Source organism: Thunnus albacares, chromosome 12 (assembly GCF_914725855.1).
Source record: "Thunnus albacares chromosome 12, fThuAlb1.1, whole genome shotgun sequence".
NCBI classification, from domain to species: domain Eukaryota; kingdom Metazoa; phylum Chordata; class Actinopteri; order Scombriformes; family Scombridae; genus Thunnus; species Thunnus albacares.
The window spans coordinates 30160869-30183989 of record NC_058117.1 but is presented as its reverse complement, the minus strand read 5'-3'; the positions used below and the strand labels follow the sequence as shown (position 1 = coordinate 30183989).

The 23121-nt window shown below is 38.0% G+C and overlaps 1 protein-coding gene and 2 long non-coding RNA genes across 5 annotated transcripts; 2 read left to right on the top strand and 1 right to left on the bottom strand.

The window, feature by feature from the left end:
• Positions 1 to 1283: 1283 nt before the first annotated feature.
• On the top strand, positions 1284 to 5120 carry LOC122993468. Its single transcript, XR_006406392.1, has 2 exons — positions 1284 to 1328; positions 5040 to 5120. It is a non-coding gene; the product is annotated as an uncharacterized LOC122993468 (long non-coding RNA).
• A 248-nt stretch (positions 5121 to 5368) lies between these two features.
• LOC122993467 lies at positions 5369 to 12295 on the bottom strand. 2 transcript variants are annotated; one of them, XR_006406390.1, is made up of 2 exons: positions 12170 to 12295; positions 5369 to 8194 (listed from the first exon to the last, which is right to left on the bottom strand). It is a non-coding gene; the product is annotated as an uncharacterized LOC122993467 (long non-coding RNA). The 2 variants fall into 2 exon arrangements; XR_006406391.1 differs by having other exon boundaries at positions 5369 to 8160.
• Positions 8552 to 21672, top strand: ift57 (intraflagellar transport 57 homolog (Chlamydomonas)). 2 transcript variants are annotated; one of them, XM_044367631.1, is made up of 12 exons: positions 8552 to 9085; positions 9346 to 9517; positions 11241 to 11415; positions 13514 to 13632; positions 14699 to 14789; positions 15370 to 15438; positions 16296 to 16418; positions 18836 to 18907; positions 19088 to 19219; positions 20021 to 20083; positions 21057 to 21123; positions 21241 to 21672. In XM_044367631.1, the coding sequence occupies exons 2-12, from the start codon at positions 9363 to 9365 to the stop codon at positions 21420 to 21422; spliced, it is 1248 nt and encodes a 415-aa protein (XP_044223566.1). In that variant the 5' UTR covers positions 8552 to 9085; positions 9346 to 9362; the 3' UTR covers positions 21423 to 21672. The 2 variants fall into 2 exon arrangements, with proteins under 2 accessions (XP_044223566.1, XP_044223565.1); XM_044367630.1 differs by having other exon boundaries at positions 8553 to 9517.
• Positions 21673 to 23121: the final 1449 nt, after the last annotated feature.

The window sequence follows — 23121 nt, the reverse complement described above, 5'->3', positions numbered from 1 at the left end:
ATACCTGACTCAGAGGTCACTGGTTTGATCTGATTGAGTCCTCTGGGTTCTCTTTGTCTAAAGGCCTGAGACGTCTTTCAGTCGGCGTGTTGAATGTGATAATGAATCTCTATTAATGAGCTGCAGACTCTGATCTCTCTTTCTCTCTCTTTACCTCTGCAGGTTGTCAGCTGCTCCATCTAATTTCAGCGCTGCTTTTTATAACCTTGACACACTTAGAAAGATGACACCGCCGCCGCCGCTGCCGCCGTCTGCACCTTCCTGCTGCAAAATATCGGTCATAGCCTACGGGCACCTGTGCTCCACCGTTACCGGGGTTGTCACGGCAACTGTACCCATCAAAAATTCAGTTAAGTGGAGCAAAATGACTTTAATTAAGTTCGCTTCAGTCAGAGCAGATCTGTGATTCTGGAGCCACATGATCACAGTGTTCCTCTGCAATGTTTCTCCTCCTGCGGAGCGGCACTGATGCCAAAACCATAATTTTGATTTATTTCAGAGCTCATGAGAGAGAAAGAGAGAGAGAGAGAGAGACGGACAGAAAGAGATAGAGACACCACTTTGGAGTGATTGCATTCAGCTCCATCTGTTTGTTATGCATTAGCCGAGCACAATCGAGCACTTTTCGAGCAATCTGTTGCAGAGAAATGAACGGCCTCGGGCGATTCAGGTGCAGCGAAGGAAAAGAGGAGTGCCGTCTGCTGATCCACGACTCCATTAAGACGTTTTCATCGCAACCATTTCCTCTTCTGTGCCAGAAACACTTGAATAACCTGCAGATATTTCCTGAGGAGTCTCTGTTGCTTGTCAAATTGAGATTGACTTGTCAAATCCGTTCTTTCAGCCGCAGTAATATGCATTAACACCATCAGAGGTAGGATTTACATTACACGCAGCAGGAGTGGATTTTGAGGGGGTTTTTTTTCCCTTGAGAGAGTTAATCTGTCTGGCTGCAATCCAGGAAATGTTTTCTCTAAAATTATCCACATAAAGCAAACACTAAGAGGTCTACAGTGACAGTCACAAGACCACAGAAGAAGAAGAGGAAGAGGGAGTGATACCTGACACAAGAGGAATAAAAACATTTTGCTTTTTTAAACTCTTGGAAAACAAGTTACTGTGGTAGAAAGTAGGGATGTGCAGAGATCCCAGTATTTGTATCTGTATTTGTTGAGGCAGCAAAATAATTTGTATTTGTATACGAATGAAAGTGGACAGAGGCTTAAAAATCCTGTTTTTGTTTTTCCTTGCAGACAGACCTCTACCTATTTATACACCCATAACACAGAGACAGCACAGCGTGTAACATGTAGGGAGGAACTTCAAAGGTGATTATTGCTTTGCACTTTTCATTTATTGTCTAGTTTTTTACAATCTAACTTTGTGGAAAGGAGAAGGGGAACAACAGGTTATGGAGAGTCTGTTGGGAGCACTTTGCTTGTGTCAGTAGCTCAGCTTTATCTCTGGGGAACACCCACAACAAATGTATGAATGTATGAAACAAATATTCGTATAAAACCCACTATTTGTGCTTTGCCGAATAATGTATTTGTATTCGGGCACACTACTAGTAGAAAGTTCATTTAAAGCTGCGTGAATTCATGTTTTGGTCAGTTTGGGGGGCAGCGTAACGAGCCGTAAACGCAACATCTGACATATTAACATCTTATAAAGTTGTTACAGTTAACATGTTAGCAAACACAGAGCAGCATTATCATCCCGCTAATGTACATTTATTCAAGGTTACTGCACTTATAGACAATTTTGATACTTTAACACTTGAATATTTCCGTTTTATATCACTTTCTACTTCTACTTCACTACATTTCAGAGGGAAATATTGCACTTTTATCGTACATATTGTATATTTATCTGACAGCTTTAATTACCAGCTACTTTTCAGACATACGACAAGCTAATAAAATACAAATCATTGTATCGTTGCAGATACTTTAACTACATAAAGCTGATAATACTTCATTCCTTCCTTACTTAATACTTAAACTTAAATAGGATTTTTTACTTGTAATGGAGTATTTTTACATTGTTGTACTGGTACTTTTACTTAAATAAAGGACTTGAGTATTTAAATAAACTGAGTAACACTAAACATGCCGTAAAACCAAAACTAGGAGCTAAAAGAGTCTAAAAAGCTTCATAGAGCTGCAGAGTTGAGTAATATGACTCATTTCATATTACACAGAATCATTTGATCCATTATTAATATAAAATATTGATTAGTGCAGCTATAAAGGGACAAAAAACATGAATAAAAGGAAGCATCACTCTGCAACTATACTGTGACACTGAAAAGACTCCATAATGTTTCATAATTATTCAAATATGGAAGCTACAGACAAATTAAACGTGTCCACCTGCTTCTGCGTTGACGCCAAAGAAATGTTGTAAAAAAAAGAAAAATGTCAGTAAACACGTTTAGAGTCATTCTGTGGTTTAAATGGTTCATCTGTTCATTTATTTCATCCTGCTGTTGAGAAAACTATGAAAAGAAAAGTTTGTGAAAAGAGTGTTGTGAGTTATGGACATGAATAATGTGCAGGTATAATGTGTCCTAAAGGAAAATGTTAAAGTTTCTGTAATTACTTTCTCATTTCATTCATTCATTTGAGGGTTATATTACATATTCTTTAAGTTTTATCTCCCTAAATGAATTATATATATTTCTATGAAGCTATAGTGGCTGTTTTACCGTATTCCAACTTCCTATGCCACTTATTCTGTAAAGTATCTTACTTTTTGACTCATGTTCTACTAAATTAAATCCAATTTTCTTGTGAAAACCCAAATCTACCGCAAGGCAGGGAAAACACTGAATGAAAATATATTTAAGGTTACATTAAAGGACAGTTTCAAATTCTCAAGTATGTCTTAAAACAACAGTCAGGAGCCCAGATGAACATTAAACATGTTTTTCTTGCTGTAATCATTCCTCCTGTTCATACTGACCATTAGAAGATCCCTTCATAATGACCTTACAATCCACAGTCCTCCTTCTGTGCAAAAAATACATTTAAAAGTTTATCTGAAGCTAATATGAAGCTTCAGCGTCCAAATGAGTCAAATCAAGTAGATATCTTTCAACATTACAGTCTTTTTAGTGCCAAAGTTCCTCTTTTTGTTACTATACTTCCACCTGCAGCTCAAGGGAAACACAAAGAGGGAATTTCATGCTAAAAAGACTGTAAATGTGTCAGATATCCACTTGATATGACTAACTCAGACTGATGAAGCCTCATATAAGCTTCACAGAGACTTTTAAATGACTGTGTGGACACACTGTGGATTTTGGCCTCCATCACTTTCATTGAAAACACATTTGAAGGATCTTTTAATATCCAGTATGAACAGGAGGAATGATTACAGCGAGGAAAACCTCTTTCACTGTTCATATGGACACCTGACTGATGTATTAAGACACACTTGATAAATATTGAACCTTTCCTTTAAGCCTGGTCCATTACTGACTTGATGTTATATTTCTAAACTGAGGATGTGAACCCTGGTTTTTGTCCATCCTCCGACTTCAGAGCGATCCAGAAAAACGTTTCCTGTGAACGTAATCCAGGTAGCGATTACGTTTACAAACGCAACATAACTGGGGAAAACAGTTTAGCTGTATATGAACGTCATTTCTAGGACACAGTGTAGCTCACTGATGCGTTTTTAATATTTTTTGTACAGCACAGAGGAATAAGATATATCAGGCTTTGATACACACACGATACTTGTCAGGAGATCAGCCCGAGGCTCTGGACACCCTGCCTGAGGTAATAAAGGCCGAGTCAGTGGCTTCTTTTAAATCTAAGCTCAAAACTTAATGCTAGTTTTATTCTGTTTTATGGGTTTTACTATTCTTATATATTGTCAGGTTGGCTTTTATTCTTTTATCACCGTGTCCACTGAATGACTGAACAGTTTTATTTTCATGTCTGTACATTTAAGTTTTTGTATCAGACAAATATATTTACATGAACCATCCCTCTCTGACTTATTCAGACACATTAACCAATAAAAAACCAAACAATACATATGTTAGACAAAGCCCCACAACACAAATAAAACTAAGTATGTATAAGGATTTTATATTTCTTCTCATATTTGATGCCTTATAAATAATATATAGTCAGAAAAGGCAGGTGCTCACTGATATCAGAGAGTTTTCTAGAACGTCGTCTTCAGGCCTGGAAACTGTATTCATGTGGAAATGTTAACGTTAAGTGTGTGTGAATGGAGCTCTCGGTGTGTGGGATCTAATCGCTTCTCCTGTCAGTCGGTTTCAGGGAATATAATGACTCATCAAGCTGTGAAAAAGAGAGTGTTTTCTTTCTAAAAAAAAAAAAAATGACAAATCCACCGTCTGAAAGAAGTGACACCTTCTGTTAGGGAAATGAGCGCTGACACGCCGGCGGAGGAAGTGGAATACTAATGAAGCTGTGAGCCGATCTAACATCTGTCTCACACACACACACACACACACAACGGCTACGATTAACACCATGAAATCTACTCCTTCAAAGAGAGACTTTAGTATCATTTACTGACCTCTGTCAGTAAACTACGACGACACTGGAAGACGTGAGCAGTAAGCGGAGTGTGCTGTGATATCATTAAAGGTGCATTCATTGATTTTTTTTTGGCCACTCGGGGGGCCGAAGAGCTCCACAACAAGCTGATAGACACCAACACTGACATATTATCTTACAAAGTTTCTCTGGCTGACAGTATCTGTTGGTTACAGCTGATATAGCTTCACATCCAGCAGACACAGAGCAACATGATCATACACTGGAGTTGTGTTTGTGTCCAATTCATGAATTATATATATATATATATATATGTAGAAACTGGATACCGGAAAATTGTTCGCTGAGCAAATAAGCCAAAAAAGCTCTCTAGCTTCCAGATTTGCTTCTGCATTGTGCGACATGCAGCTCATTAAGAGTTTCTCTGAGCTGTTTCGTCGACTTGTTCCAGAAGTAAAAGTCCCACTGACTGTCATTTCTCTCTCTCTTCTACAGCTTTGATCTGCACGAATCTCCTGGTTGAAACATCAAAACAAAAGATGAACAACTGTGTTAAAAAATATCTGGTTCTTTAGTCAATGATAGAAGACTGTGGACTTAAAAACTTCAAGATAGAAGTGAACTACGACTCCCAAAGTGCATTTCGGCAAGAAACGTCCAATAAAACTCTGTCACATAGGCCGCTAACAGCGTAAATCAGTTCACTTTTAATTTCTGGGTCACTTTTTCAGTGAATTCACCGACTATGGAGCCACATTTTGTTTACAACAGCAGCAGCATATAATATATATATATATTTATGCATAATATAAATATATAAAATATAAAAACTATTCCTCATCAGTGGAGCTTTAATCGTAGGGAGGGAAAGGTACAGCATAAGGTAATCACAAAATACGCCTGGGAGATAAACGATACTGTATTTTTTTTGTGTTTATTGATAAACAGGTGTATGTAGAATCAACTCATAAGAGCAAAAAAAAACCCTCCTCATTACCTTGACAACCACATGGTCATTTAATGCTACAGAGCAGTAAAAAACATCACCTATCACCCCTTTTAGAAAATGTGGAGTGAAATAATAGCTCTCAGATAGCGGTTATTTTAGTGCAAAAAGGCATAAATAGCATTTTTGAATGACGCCCAGCAGGCTGATAAGCTGCCTGCTGGCCCTCAGGCGAGGCCTCTCGGCAGCCGGCACTCATTACCGCCTCACTCAGGTTAAGCCGTGGATCCACCTCCGCCTCTCCTCCCAATTACCTCTCCATCGAACGCTGGTGAGCCAAAAAAAAAAAGGAGGCCAGGCCACAGGCTGACATGCTGTCTGGCTGCGCTGAGCCTGTAATCACACCAGAGCACAGATGAAGCCAAGTTTCCCTTTTTCCACAGCTTGTGTAAAGACTCGCTCAGGTCTGGGTTTGATTTGTAGGCGGCTGGAGGAGATTCATTAACAGAACAGGTTCAGAGGAAGCAACGTTAGGTGATGTTTTTCATAGAAACAGTGAATCCACAGCTGCAATTTAGGATTAATATCTCTTAATCTGTCAAGCCAAAGCGACGTCTTCAACTTGTTTGTTTTGTCAGATCAACAATCCAAAAACCCCAAAAGATATTCAGCTTTTATGCCGTATGAGACGAAGAAAAGCAGCATTTCAGAAACTGAAGCCCATAAATTGATTGACAGGTTTGCTTGTGAAAAGACTAAACAATTGAATTATATAATTATGTAGTCATATAATTGTTTCACTAATTGCATCAAATGGCTTCCTGTAATGTAAAAGTTGTCAATCAACATGCAGATTCTATGGTATGATTATCATGTAGTTTATAAAATCATCCTGCTGAAATGTTAGCATGCTAACACGCTAAACAGTCAAACAGTGACCATGATAAATGTTAAAGCTGCTAAACATCAACGTGTTAACATGGTCATTGTGAGCATGTTGACTTTACTGTTGACTCTAAATGACCTCATAGTTGTAACTCTGAGTCGAACATAACAGGAATTTCTCCTACTTGGCGAAAAGAACAGAAGTGTCAACAAACTGGCAGTTACATCAAAAAAAATTCAGTATTAAGACTCACTCAGTGAATTAAAACAGAGCTACACACAATTTGTTTGACTTCTGCTACAAATAGTACATAACAGAGGCTTATAGGCCATTTGTCTTCTTTTAATCTTGGAATAAACTGAATTAGAGTAATGTGGGACAATTTTTGCAATTGGCACTTCAGTAATATATTTTGATATGAGGCCAGTTCTGTTCTGAAATCCCCAAAGTGTTTTCTACTAATATCAGAAAAGAAGAACGCAGATATCACAGCCAGAGGAGAAACGGCCAATATAAAAGTGTCCCTTGTGCCAAATTGTCTCAGATTATTTTCATCCTAATGTGGAAAAACCTCCCGTTTCTTTGACTTGGGAGCATTCATGAATGAATGTAATGTGGGACACCTCAGCTCAAATATATCTCATCTCTTCTTCTAACAAATGCTAATGAGTAGGACTGCTGTCAAATTAAACCTGAGGTGTCACGTAAATGAAATCACATGACTTCACACATGTGATGTCAGATATAGGGGCGGGGCAACCTTCCAACAGGAAGCACTTGCTGTGAAGTCCAGTTAAAGGTCAGTGACGAAGGATTCAGAGTAATTTAATTTTAAGGATATAAATCTGTCATAAATGATGCAACAACGTTACCAATTGTTATCAGACTGTGTTCATGATATAAAATATGTTTAAACATGTTTCATATTTTTTTGATTTCAGTCCATTTTTTTATTGTCCCACTTTAGAAAAGTAGTTTGAAATGTGGTTTTAATAATGTGGGACAGTTATTTATGTTCTTAAATTGGTTAAATATGCATTTAAGTCCATTAAATGTGCAATACCAACAGTTATTCAGGGGTCTTAGTCTTGTAATGCTTAATTTATAGTCATTTTTAGGCAGATTGCAAATTACTGATACTAATTGATTACTGATATTAATACATAATATAATACATTACTATTTTTAACAGAAAAAACACTGTAATTACTGAAATGAGGCACTTTGGCCTTGAGTGTTACCAACCAGAGAGGTTTTTATTGTATGAATTAAGGTGATTTAGACCTTTCAGCCTCCCAATGAGTGTCCCAGATTTCAGCCTGAACTGTTCCACTTTAGGAAAGGCACATAATCTGGAACAATTTGGCACAAGAAACACTTTTATATTTGGTATTTTCTTATCTGAGTGTGACATCTGTGTACATTCTCTATTTCTGGTAGAAAACACCATGGTATTTAGTGCTTCATATTAAAATATACTGCTTAAGTGCCGATTGCAAAAATTGTCCCACATTACTCTAATTCACCCTTCCTGTCTCTGTGCTGGACAAACAGAGATTACATCTATCTATCTTCTCATCTGACTCTGTGTGGACGACAAATAAACATAATCCCAAAGAGTCTGAATATTACTCCAATATGTTTGTGTGGCACCCAATTCTCTGCGTTGCGTCGTGTGATTACATTTCTCAGTTCGGCGGCGTCACGGTGAGTCGAGGCTGTCGGTGAAAGTTGGGATGCGGCTCACTGAGCGTCATCAGCGATGCAGCAGGCAGTCAGCAGGCCTGTCAATCAAACACAGTCACCAGGGAGCTCCACCTGTGCGCTCACAGACAGGAAGGGAGCAGCATGCAGATTAAACAAACGTCGTCCCCCCACCCCCCCCCCACTTCCTCCTTCAACTGCCTGCTGCACCACAGGGGGGGTGTAGATATGAATTATTCACCAACTTACACACAAGGTAGAAACTGTGTGTATCATGCTTCACTAGATAAGGTCACAAGGTTGTGTTGATGTTGAATATTTAAAGTATGGAAAAGATGAGAAGGATATATGAACGTTTATTATAAGTAACATTCTCTCAGTGTGATCACCTGCATATCATCTTACTTAATTAAAAATGAGGCACAAAAGACCAATTAAAGTCAATATATTTATTATCAGCACCTTTACTCAAGTAAAAAATAGTAACATCACAATTTTAAAATACTCAATTACAAGTAAAAGTACAGTTCTCAATGTACTCAAGTATCAAAGTTAAAGCACTCGTCATGCAGCCTGTCAGTGTTGTTATTGTATGTTTTATTATATCAACATTATTACTGATGTTTTAACATACAACTAAATGGTGGAGCGTTTATTTTTACACTGTCCTAAATATCAACAAGAGACACAGATACTTAAAATTACTCTCCAAAGGAGTCACATGATATTAGAGAAATATTGCAGAGGAGTTCAGGTGATGTAGGGTAAAGAGCTATTTTCAGATTTTTAGAAAACACAGGACTTAATGGTAGAATTCAATGTAATAATATAGTAAGTTCTGATCAACACTCCAATCCAGAGGGTGGCGGTAATGTGCTAAAAGCTGTTTGCCAACCACCAATAAATAATAAAAGAAGAAGAAGAAGCAGGAAGTCAGTGGTTAGCTTGAGGCTAGATGAGAGTTTAGCCAACAACACAGCTAGTCACTTTACAGGATTTAATGATGTAATTTATATGTTCATTGCTTATTTTATATTCTTGTCATGTAGATTTACTGCAGACTGACAAATGCTAAGACTCCGATAAACGAAGAAACACTTGAAAACATGATTTCGCTAGCAGCTAACGTTAGCTGCCTAGCCTAGCCTAGCATTAGCCCCCGGTTGCCTAACAACGGAGAGGAAGCCAAACAACCCTGAGTGAAAAGCTGCTGTTTTGATGCGGTCTCACGCTTTTATCTAAACGTTTATTTGTGTGACTGACAGCCGGTAGATCACACGTCATGGCGGATGATGGTAGACGAGGGGAAGAAGAGGATCGCGGCCCCGGAGCGGCTCACCAGGTGTTTGTAGTGATGGAGTGTCTGCTGGAAAAGTTGAAGGTGTTGAATTATGAAGAGGATGTTTTAGCCAAACACAACATGAAGAACCTGTCCAGGTGAGAAATGACTGTACCGGCAGCGGTGGAAGAAGTATTCAGCTTAACAGAGCAAATAATCAACAGATCGATTTATCGATAATGAAAATAATTGTTAGTTGCAGCCCGAGACAACAAGATGTTTGTGTTTTACTGTGTTTCTTGTTTTTCTTTCATGGTAAAATTTTTTTAACAGCAAGCTGCAAATCAGAGAGTGTTCATTATGTTCTGAATTACAGGCTACAACTACCAATTATTTTGTTATCAAATCATCACTTACCACCAATCTATGAATCCTCTAGTCTGCAGAATGATATGAAATAGTGAAAAGGGAATTTGTTAAATTTCCAGAGTCAAAAGTGGTATCTTTAAATGTCCAAAAGATCCAAAAAATATTTTATTTAGAGTGACATAAAAAAGGAGCAAATTTACACATCAGAGAAGCTGAAACCAGAGAAATGTTGACATTTTTACTTGATGACTATTATTAAAAATGTTGATAGTTTTTGGTCAATCGACTAATCATCATTTCAATACTATTCTGCTTCAACCTGAAGTTCCCAAAAACTGTTCAGATGTGAAATACACAGTAGCGGAAGAAGTATTCAGATCCCTTACTGCAGTAAAAGTACCAATACAGCGATGAAAAGTAAAACTCCTGCATGAAAAATCCTACTTAAGTAAAAGTACATAAGTATTATGAGCTTGATGTAGTTAAAGTATTGCAGTAAAAGTACGTAAGTATTATGAGCTTGATGTAGTTAAAGTATTGCAGTAAAAGTAGTGGTTTGGTCCCTCTGACTGATATATTATTATATATGACATCATTAGATTATTAATAGTGAAGCATCAGTGTTAGAGCAGCATGTTACTGTTGTAGCTGCTGGAGGTGGAGCTAGTTTACACTACTTTATATACAGTTAGCTAGTTTAGTCCAGTGGTTCCCAACCTAGGGGTCGGGTCCCTCCAAAGGGTCAGCAGATAAATCTGAGGGGTCGTGAGATGATTAATGGGAGAGGAAAGAAGAAAAAACAAAGTGTTTTTTTTTTGTTTTGTTGTTATTAAATGTTTTGTATTTAAAAACAAGCACTTTGAAGGTGTCAGCTTAGGCTTTAGAAAACTGTGCATGTATTTCTCACTATTTTCTCACATTTTACAGACAACAAACAACTGGTTCATTGAGAAAATAATCAAAAAATCAAGTAGTAACACCAGTGGTAACACCAATTAATCAGAAAATCATGTTAATACTGTAACTAGAGAATCTTCAAATTTCACATCACGATTATCCTTGCCAAAATAATGCGATTAACGATATTATACGCTTAAAATTCTTAAAACGGCACTAAAAACACACTGGTATCACTTTATCTTACATTTAGTTAAGAAACAAATATTTTTATTGCATCATGGGACACACAACTCTTTTTTGTGAACATCCTTTTAAGTGAAAAACAAACAAAGACAGATTCAGACTTTCATCAACACCCAGCAGGTAATCACAAAAAAAAAACAATAATAAAAAGTCTACGTATCATATCCAAGCATTCACATCCTGAGCCGTCAGCCACGGTGACGAATGACTGGAAAGATGCGGCTCCCCCTTGTGGCAACTGGCAATTCAAAATAAATCAGGAAATCAACAGGACTTTACATTAACCTGATAATGTAAATTCACCACGATTAAATTATCCTGAGTGTTTTCTCTATCTGTCTCTAACCTCCTGCCTGTTTTCTTCATCAGACATTACTTTGTCTCCAGTCCATATCTGGCGTCCAACCCGGGTGAGCAGTTCTACATGTTCACCATCATCGCTGCGTGGCTCATCAACGCGGCGGGGAGGCCGTTCACCGAGCCGCAGGAGTACGACGAACCCAACGCCACCGTGTCCAACATCCTGGCTGAGCTCAGAGCTTTCGTAAGTGACGTTCAGCTCCGCGTCTCTCACCGATAAAACACACAAGCTGCCTTTTTATCTCCGTACATACTGAGTTGTAACTGCAGGTCTTGGATTACAGTCTTACTATTTAAAATCAAAGCTGTGATGAATTTTTGCTTTTGAGGTCATACAAATGTTTTACTTAAGTGACGCTGATACGTTGAGTTAATAATACACTGACTGTTTATTTTTGGATTCCTTACTCTGAGAAATATTTTTTTTAAAATCTACTGAAACTTTTTTTTTTCATTTAACAAAAGAAACCAAAGTTCTCAAATGTTCTCAGTTCTAAACACAAGCAGCTGTACAAGAACCTTCTCTAAATAAAATATTGTGTAAAACTGAGAAACTGTTGGTCACATCAGGAACTGTCTGATCAAAGAAAAACTTCTGCTTCTTCACATTTTTATTTATTCTAGGGCTGTAGTCAGAGAAAATCATGGTCGACTGAAATCGTACGTAATCTTCAACTAATCGATTAGTCAGGGTGAGGTGGGGGGATGTAACGGGACAGAGTGCACAGTAAACTCGGCAGCCACGCGTTTCTCTGTTTTGTATTTCTCTGTTTTGTGTCTTCAGGTTATGCTAGCCCATTGTTGCTAACTTTGGAGCTAACCTCCTTTACTTCTCCAGCATTTGGGGAAACAACAGACGTGACTTTTTAGCATTTAATAACTGACACACTGTAGTCTGTGCTGTACATTTACTGCCAGACTGACAACTTACTACTAACCTTTTCCTCTGCTCCGCTCGCATCCACCGTCACTTCTCTGACCGTCGCTGTTTCCCGCTCGCTACGTAAACATTGTCCTTAACGGAGCCACGCGACCAGTGGTTTCCCAGACAACGACAGACGTTGACTCACTTTTTTTGGCCTGGCGGGGGTTCTCGTTGTGACATTATGGAGAAACACAGATTCAGTAAACGTTGAGTACAGTTAGACCCAGCGGTCTCCGTTAGGTTGGGCGAGTTCAAAGTTGTGAAGGTAATTTGTTAGTCTGTCCCTCCCGCTGCAGGAAATAATGGATTAATCCTGGAAAGCGGTTGATGTCGCACTTTTCTCCTTATGAAAATAACACGGAGATTATTCGACCAATGAGAATTTAGTCGGACGAGAGCATATCGACCAGCAGACTACAGCCCTAATTTATTCACTATTACAATTAATATTTACAACAACAAAGGTGGTCGTCACAACCAGTATGCTGCCAGGAGCCAATCATAAAACAGAATAATGAAAACATGAAGTAAAATAACAATACCAGCCGTGACATATTAAAATAAATAATTATAAAACAATTGCATCATGATGGGACAAAGAAAAATAAAAGATGAGGGGAGAGAACAGAGAGAATAAATTATAAATAATGAGTCGATACCAACTTTTTGTACTTGAAAGTAAAATTCGCTGTTCTCCTGACAACTTCTTTCACTCTATAATTGGGTTTCTCATTGAAAAGGTCTTAAAAAGTTCAAAAGTCTGACTATAGCCGCGTTTCCACTGCAGGAACTTTCCCCAAGGGACTGAGAACCTTTTAAGGAACTCGCTTCCTCTACCTGCATTTCCATCAGAGGATCCAGCGAACTAAACGAAGCTCCAGAGATTGTTTTACCCCCAAAAAGTCAAACACAGACACTGCGGCTGCTTCACCTCGTTTACTGCCTCATTCATAAAACAAGGAGCTGCTCTCCTGTTGATGCAGGAGGACGAGAGGAGGACGTTTGCTCTTCAATTGTTAACGTTAAAAGTAAAGTTAGGCTTTGTTGTCAGTTTTAGAAAAAGGAGAATACATAAATAGAAAAAAAAAAGAAAGAGTCGATGCCAACTTGTTGTGCTGGAAATATCAGAAAGTATCAAATCAGAGTAAAACTCACTGGTCCTTCTGACGTTTCTTCACTCTCTTAAATTATGTTTTTGCTTGAGAACTGATTGAAAAGGTGAATGAAAAATGTAACAATGAATAAAATATCTGGGTGTGTTTTTGATCCTGACCTTCTTATCTGCTGTTACACTGTAAGAACTCAGAGATTTGAGAACATGAGAGACGTATTTGACCCGTCACTGTGCATCTCTCAGGGTGTTAAGGTGGACTTCCCGCCCTCCAAACTGAAATCGGGTTCAGGCGAGTTCGTCTGCTTCGTGTTGGACCGACTGGCCGAGGAGGCTCTGAAGAGGAGGGGGTTCTCCTTCAGGAGGTACCGACACATTTCTCTTCCAGTCCCCCTTGTTTTTCTCTCTAAAACAAATCTCATTCTGTTTCTTTGTGTTTTTTTCGACCAGCACTCGATCTTTTACGAGTGATCAGTGAATAGTGCGGCTGTAAATTTAAAGCTCAGGGTTTTAAAGTCTGAGTCTCTGTAAAAGACCACAGTGACATCTTGTGGTTTGCAGAACTTATAGCAGCGTTTTAAGACTGGAGCTGAAACACAACAACACCTGCTGGTTTTATAGTTTCAGTCTCATATAAAAGTCCTGCTGCAAAAGCACATAATATAGTTTAATATGCTGGAATAAAATGATGATAAATGTTTTCCCTGCGGTGCCAATTTCAGTGCTGCTGCAACACTAATTTGTTTTTATTTGTAGTTTATTTGCTCAGTCTTCCTTCTCTTCTTCTGTCTTTTCTCTTTCATTATAAATAACACACACTGCATAACCAACGATAACTTCTTTTATTATTATTACTACTACTTTTATTTCCTTTGTTTTAGTTTAGTTTTGTCTAGTTGTTGTCAGGTTTCTTTTACACATTATGGTATGTTTTTCTATTTTTATGTATTTAAAAACCCAACATATCAAATATATCTATTGACACAAAATGTTAATGTACCTTATTAGTGCTGAGTGTATTAATTTACATGTAAAACAACAATACATGCAAAAGTCTAAAAACCGTCATGCAACTACGGTACGAAAGGAAAAAAACACAACAAGTAGATAAAAGACTAACTAAACTAAAAATAGACGTTTATATGACTTTACAGTTGGTGTTTCTGTTAATGGTGAATTTAACCTGTTGTATTGTAACGTGATACAACGTAACTATGTAATAAAAGTTAAATTCATAATAACAGTCAATCTGACAGAGAGGAAAGTTTTTCATATAATCGTATGTTGTAAAAGCTTTTATTCTCGTTATGGACTCAGATGTTTTAACATGTGGACACGACTCAGAGCTGATGTCTGTCTTTATTCAGCAGAACATCTCTGGTTGGTTTGTTTGATGTCGATGCATTCTGACTTCCTGTTTGTTTCCTCCAGGCCAACCTACCCAACAGAAACCACAGAAGAAGAGTCTGTGATAGAGGACGACGCAGAGCTCACACTCAGCAAAGTAGAGGAGGAGATGATCGTAGGTGTTTTACTCCTCGTCCTTATTGTTTTAAAGTCCTCGTTATTGGATATCAGTTATTGATCGGATTCTGCGGCTGATCAGACTGATCTGATCCATCACAGCGTCACTGAGTGGAGACAGATTACAGATTCAACTCAAGTGGATCACTTCCTATGTTTTATTTGTTTAACTGTCGGTCTGATCAACAAAAGAACCATAAACAACTTTCTTCATTCATGAGAAAGATTTTTATTTTGATGATCTGTTTTTTCCCTCCTTAACTTTTATTATGGATATAATTAAAGTGAAGGAGAATCTGTCTGTCAGCAAGAAACACTTTATTTATTTGTTTATTGATATTTTATTTTAAATGATCTGTTCAGGGATAAAAAGTAAAAAAAACTAAGTTGTTTTATTCTGACACTTTCTTCACCAGTAGAGTCTTTAATCTCCAGCAGCGACGATGATATTCAGCTTTTTGATGTTTCAGTCACAGCGAGATGTAAAGATCGTCTTCAGAGCTTCGTTATATCTCTATAGTTTTTAAAACTGCTGAGAGACGTTCGTGAACATTTGTTGTGTTTGTGTGTGAACTCAGGAGGAGCCTGATGATGAGGAGGAGAACGTGATGGACCTGGAAGCCCTGAAGTTACGGACCACTCACACTGTGAGATCACATACACCAGCAAATTAATCTGCAACTATTTTCACAATTTATTTTCCTTTTTCAAGCAAAAACACCAGAGCTGCAACAATTAATCGACTAGTTTCCAACTATTTTTATAATCAATTAATTGTTTTGAGTCACTATTTAAGAAAAAAAATGTCCAAATTCTCTAATTCCAGCTTCATAAATGTGAATATTTTCTGTTTTCTTTAGTCCTCTGTGACAGTAAACTGAATGTTTTTGGGTTTAGGACAAAACAAGACATTTGAGGACGTCATCTTAGACTTTGGGAAACACTGATCAACATTTTTCACCGTTTTATGAACCAAACAACTGATCAATTAATCAAGAAAATAATCAACAGATTAATAGATAATCAAAAAACTAAAAAACTCCCAAACAGTATCTTGTTCCTGCTTCTCACTTGGAAGGATTTGCTGATTTTCTTTGTCTTATGTGATAGAAAATTGATCATTTTTTGGTTATGGATTGTTAAAATAAGCTATTTTAAGATGTCATGTTGGACTTTAGGAAACTCTGCAATTTTCTGACATTTTATAGACCAAACGATTATTTGATTAATTAAGAAAATAATCTGAAAATCGATAATGAAACTAATCTTTAGTAACAGCCTGAGAAGCATTTAAAATTCCTTGTAATCACTTCATTAATTGAACTGAATTTTAAAATGTGTAATTTGATCTTGTTGATGCTGATGACTGACAGCTTCATGTTTTGGGACATTTTGAGCAACTACACTTTGACTCCAGTCAATTTTTTTCATTAAAAAACCATCTGTGGTTCATTGGAAACCTTCCACACCTGATGAAGGAACGTCGTTTGTCCTCCGCTGACAGGAAACAGAACCTTCCTCCAAACCGGACGAGATTCTGGAGTCGACGGTGGACGCAGCGGAGTGGAACCTGGAGGTGGAGAGAGTCCTGCCGCAGCTCAAAGTCACCATCAGGACAGACAACAAGGTACACGCTGAGCTGAGTCTTCAGTTTCATTCTTTTATTTATTTCTTTATTTCCTTATGTGAAAATCAAACATAATGTGCTCATGACATTAAAAAAAACAAGCAAGCAAAAAGATGTTTAAATGTTCCTGCGGTAAGTAAATAAAACAGAGTCTATGGGTCAGAACAGTCAAGTAAAAAGTCAGAAAAAATAAAGAGAAAACAGAGAAATTCAAGAAAAAACAGCAGAAAACAACAACATAAAAAAAGGTAACAGTGAAGGGTCGAAGCTATGGATGTGAGAAACAGGTTGGAGGATGTGTTGGGGTTGCTGTACAAAGTGTTTGTCTAAAATGTGTGTAGTTAAGTTGTGTAGCCTACGAGTCCAACTTAAATCAGTCAGTTTCAGCTGTTCCTCCACTTCATGATCTTTATTAACAGCCTCTAAAACAGAGTTGATGACATAAAATAAAAGTAAAAACAAAGAGATTTGATGTCTGTGAAGCGTCTGCAGGAAGTTACAGTCAGTCAGTTTATTTTAGTTTAATTGAAACACTATTTTTTTTAAATAATGGATCAGTTGTAGAGATACAGGTTCAGCTTTCAGACGCTCAAAGTCACATCACACCCTTATAGAAGCATAATGTTGTTGATTCAACCTCGTGGTCGTGTCGGAGGTCGTAGTCTGTGCCGCTTTATACCGACGCGTTTCTAATATTTCATCCATTTATATCAACAGCAGCCTCCAAGATAATCCTTCAGATGCATCAACATGTCTGTCAAACAGCTGCGTGTCGTTTTCACATTCTCAGCCGTATTTATCTCTTAACATACGTTTAGTTTTAGAAGCCTCCGTTAGAGCTGAACGATTTTTAAAAAATATCTGATAGTGATTATTTTGACTGAGATCACAATTTTGATATGATTTGCAACACCGGAGGGATGATAACTGTTACATCATTATTCTCATTTTCATTGAAAAACATATTAAAATGTTTATGTTGTGATTTTTGTGGGTGATCTGTACCAAACAAATATGTTTTCTTAAGTGTGTAGAACATGATGTGCAGGTCAGATCTTTAACAAGTATCGCCATAGTAACAGTACGCCATACTGTCATTTCAATAAAACTTCAATGAATTGTTCAGTCCTAGCCGACATATTAAACAATATTATTACTGTTTGTTTCTTTCTTCAACACAGTCGCCTGTGAGAAACATTATTTATGTCTGAGTTACAATCTAAACTGATACAACAGCTACATGAGTCTCATGTTTTAAACTCGTCTTTTAACGCTGTTGTTCATCATCTCTGATGTGAAAACATCAGATTTCCTCTCAGTCAGAGAAATAAAAAGTGCGTCCTGGTGTCGGTTCAGTTGTAAAATCCAGGCACAGCACAGAGCGTCTCTCCTGATTGGCTGCTGACAGCTGATGAGTCGATCACACTGGACGGTAGAGACGCTGGTACGAGTCTGTTTGAACAGGAGTTTAACCGACTTTGCTGTTTTTAACAGCAGAGCGTCACAGTCGCTCTGCGTCACGCTGTCCGTTCATCACAGTTATGTTTTTAGAATCAGAATCAGATTTGTTGACAGATAAGTCGTCATTAGGAGACGAGAGAAGGCAACTCAGGAGGTTTATCGACTGATGCAGCGACTCTGCGACCTTTAGAGGGCAGAGCTGACAGCAGCAGTCATCTCTCCTGTCAAAGCAGAGTGAGACTCTGACCCTCATCCTCATCCTCATCCTCATCCTCATCCTCATCCTCACTCCGACTCAAAACTGACCTCACGTCAGATTTCCAGTTGATGGGATTACGTGGCTCAAACAACTTTTACACAAGCGCTGTTTTAATAATGAAAGCCCGCTGAGTCTCTGTTCTACATGAAACACTCATCCAATGAAAAGAAAGAGTTCAGTTTAAAGTCTGAGCAGGCGGGAGGTGTCTCTGATGACATCGTTGTTGTTTTCATTTTGCTGTCATGGAAACATGTTAAACTATCACTGATGACAACCATTAACACAACTACTTATTAATAATCATAAACTTTACGTTTTTATTCATTTTTAAAATGAATAAAAAGTGAGCTCAAAACAAAAGCAAAAGTCAAAAGTGAAATAAAATAAATTCAAAAAAACATGAGATGAATCTATTTTTTTATTAGTTGGTGTGAATAAACTGTATTTATAGGATATAGAAACATTACAGACAAAATATGCAGTGTGTTTAGTAGAATTTAATTATTTTCACATTATGACAAACTGAGACGGGTGCTGCAGTTTCCCAGCATGCTCTCTGTCAGCTTTCTCCAGAACGCTCGATATCTTAACTGTCATGTAAACAAGAAACCTGTCGATCTACAGTAACCATGGTAACTACAGCGCAGGTAAACGTAACCTGGTTACTGAGGTGTCTGGTCTGTCTGTTGGTCTGCAGGACTGGAGGGTCCACGTGGACCAGATGCATCAACACAGAGACGGGATCAAGTCTTCACTCAAAGATGCCAAGGTGCGTTCACTGACCCGGTTCACAGCGGTGATGACTGTCAGTCCAGTCTGTCTGTCTGTCTCTGGCTCCACCTGCTGGACTCATTCAGTCATTTCTTCTTCTCTGATAATGTTGAAATCAGCCTTTAACACATCCACGTTTGGCTGTGATGTCACACGTCATCTCTCCGTGTCTCCGCAGAGCTACCTGGACAAACTGCAGGAGGACATCGGAAAGACTCTGGAGAAGGTGAGCAGCAGAGAGAAATACATCAACAACCAGCTGGAGCATCTGATCCAGGAGTACCGCAGCGCTCAGGCCAAACTCAGCGAGGTGATTTTTTTTTTTTTTTTTTTTTTACAATTTTACACTCTGAACTTTCATTTTGATCGCTGCATGAATCTGGAACGGCTGCGGTGAAAGTATCACATACACGCAGGAAACAAAGTGTGTTACAGTCCAAACAAGAAGTAAAAAGTAAATAAAGAATCCAGAATAGATACACAAATTATCATCAGTCAAGAATAAGCCATAAGGTTATTTTTTTAGAAGAGGTTTAAAAGAAGATGCTGAGTTTTCCTGCCTGAGTCCCGGACAGCGAAGGCCTCGCCACCGTTAGTGACACAGTGAGATTTAGGAACCATTAATCAGACCCTGCTAGAGGCTCTAAAGCAGCGATCAGGCTCATACGGAGTGAGCAGGGTACAGATATCAGCAGGAGCCATGCAAGGCTTTAAAAACAAGAAGCCAAATCTTAAAATCAAGTGTAAAACTCACAGGCAGCCAGTGAGGAGCAGCCAGGATCCATGTGACATGATCGCTTCTCTTAGAACACATTAAAAGCCGGGCAGCAGCGTTTTGTATAAGTTGTCTTTGGATGTTTCGCCTACTTAGACCTGAATAAAGTGCGATGCAGTGGTCAAGTCCGGAGGATATAAAAGCACAGACGACCTTTTCTAGATCTGTAAATGAGAAGTTAATCTTAGTTAAATGTCTCAGTTTTAGTCACCTGAGCATCAAAAGACAAACTGTGAAACTGAAAACTACAGCAAAGTTTCAGACCTCTCCTCTCACATCTGTAGATAAGGCAGCAGAACTGGATGATTCTTGATTGGTTGTGTTCTTCATCATCAGGCTAAGGAGCGCTACCAGCAGGCCAGCGGAGGTGTGACTGAGAGGACCAGAGTCCTGGCAGAGGTCAGTGAACGCATCATCCAGGACGCTGCTTTATATCACTCGACATTCATGTTTATTTGGACAAAGATCTCCTCGTTTTCCATCTTCTCAACTCCTCCTCCTATTGATCACTATCTGTTCCTCCATGTTGTTACCAAGACTACAGAGCTTCAATCATACACCTCACTCTGTGCCAGGTCACATGACCGGGTCCTGACAGTCAGACTGATCTCTTTTATCATTTTATCTGTGTCTGTATCGGATATATAAACATTACAGACTATTAATCAGTCCTCTCTGAGTCTCCGGCACGTTGGATCACGTGACTCCGGCCTCCAGTCAGACTGTCTCGTGCGGAGGCCATCTGGCTGCTCATTTTGAATCCAGGGTGATGCAACAGCTGAAGCTCGTCAGCAGCCTCGGAGCGTATTTCACTCACTACCGTGCGTAGTCACAGCGTCCGTAGAGACGCTTTCTCTGACTCGTTTACTAATTTATATCTAACGGCGCCGTCTTTGGCACAGCCGTCTGGAAGAAACATCTGCAGTCAGACATCTGATTACAAACATATCAAGTTATAATAGGATTCATATTTATTTGTATTAATTGGGACCTGCGCAGAGCTGGTTAATTGTGCTCAAAATATGGAGTGGCTGGATTTTTTTAACATCATTTTATTATGTTTGCCATGAATATATTGTAATTATTTACATATTTGATATTATTAAAACATGCAAACGGCAGATTAATAAACTGTGACAAGAAAAACATTCAAGAGAAAAGACACTGAAAGTATGAAAACGTCTTTTACTACTTTATGTCTGTATTATTTATGTTATGTGTGTGTGTTTATGTACTTTTCACACAAGCTCCAGTGAATTATAACTTGCAGGTAGACAGTTTGTGATGACCTGTGTGTGTGTGTGTGTGTGTGTGTGTGTGTGTGTGTGTGTGTGTGTGTGTGTGCGTGTTTGTGTGTGTGTGTGTGTCTCAGATCAGTGAGGAGCTGGAGAAGGTGAAGCAGGAGATGGAGGAGAAAGGCAGCAGCATGTCTGACGGAGGTGAGACCGACGACGTTCAGCTGATCGATCGTATTATTCTGTTTTGTTTTGTTTTTTTATTTTTTTAATATGAAACTTGAGCGTCTGCGTTCGTCCCCCCCCCTCCCCCCCCTTCAGCTCCGGTGGTGAAGATCAAGCAGAGTTTGACCAAACTGAAGCAGGAGATCGTTCAGATGGACGTCAGGATCGGCGTCGTCGAGCACACACTGCTGCAGGCCAAGCTCAAGGAGAAGTCCAACATGACGCGAGACATGCACGCGACCAACATCCCCGAGCACGCCGCCGGGTCCTTCTCTTAGGTTGAGACCACCGAGCCAAAACAACACCAACACGACTGAACTGACAGCTGACGTGTTGATGACGTTGCATCCTTCAAAACTCTCCTGGAATTTAATTTAAAAACACGAATCATCTCCAAGAAATGTAGCTTTCTTCATTCTTCAGAATTTTTGTGCATATAATTCATAAAACATATTAACACTTACATTTGGCTCCTTGTCCAGAACGTAACTTATTTATTTTTTGGCTTATTTTTTATATGTATATTATTTAGTATATTTTTTGTGTGTATATAAATATGAAATAAATTTTAATACAGTTAATAATTTCTGTGTTGTGTATTTTGTGACATATGGATGTTCTTTTTGTTGTTGTTGTTGTCATTTTCTCTTTTTTACAGTGAAGCTAAATAATCATTTATTTAATTTAATCTGAGCAAAATAGCCACCAGATATCACCAGCAGACAAAGTAGTTGTTGGGGATTCATCTATTTATAAGAATGTCTATTTTGAACATTTACAATATTTATACTACATTATATTGTATATAATATGCACAAATTACATCACAACGGGATATTTCCCACTACAGGGACATTTTTTGTGGGGATTTTGGGGGAAGTTTGATTCCATTATTTTGTGTCAAGCTAATGAAGCTTATGCCGGAAATTGAGGCACTTTACCTTCAAAATAAAGGGGACAGGCTCTTGGAGGAAAAAAAAGCGTTACAAACAACACAAGAAAGAATATATTTCAATCTGAATGTTATTTCCTGATGAGAGCGTCTTAAGGTGGATTCTCTATTTATTGATGGTAAAATGTAAGTTTTATTATGTTTGTATTTGTGTGTATTTTAATTGGCTGATGCAAAATCAATCCCTTATTAATCACTTAACTTTATGTGGGATGATCAGTTGCACAGGAGTGAAAAAACACAAAGCACATAAACATGTGATATAAATACAAAATAGAAACGTGTTAAACAGTGTACATAAATAAAACCATTTAAAAATCAGAGTTTATAGTCAAATTTTATTCTTGCTTTATATGTCACATCTGTTTCACATCTGTTATGTTTTAATGTTTCAACACGTTGATGTCTTATCTACAATAATACTGATAAATCTTATATGTAATATCTTAGATATGATTTTAAATTGAATGTTTGTGATAATACTAATAAAATTCTGTTTTGTCTTTTTAAATATTTGGTACTTTTTATTAATCTAGAACATTGTTTCTCAACCTGGGGGTCGGGACCCCCACAAGGGGTCGTTGGATTGATCAATGATGAGACGAAAGGACAGGATGCCGAAGAGGAAAAAAAAAACAAAAATAAACATTTAGGACACAAAATTGTGATCTGTTTGTTTGTTTGTTTGTTTGTTTGTTTGTTTGTTTGTTTGTTTGGGTCAAGCTTTCTTCTAATTTTTGCTACATGTGAATTTCTGTGTTTTATTATCTCCTCAAGCCTTAAAAGTTATTCAAATAAAACAATAAGTTCTCTTTGTAGAGCTGAAAGGTTAGTCTATGAATCAATCAGTTGATCGACAGAAGATAAATTAGCAACTATTTTGATAACTGAATAATCATTTTAATCATTTTTTAAGCAAAAATATAAAAAAAAATAAAGCTGGTTTCAGCTTCTCAGATGTGATTTATTGCTTTTCTGTGTTGAACATGATGATAAACTGATAATCTTTAGGGCTGTTGCTCAGA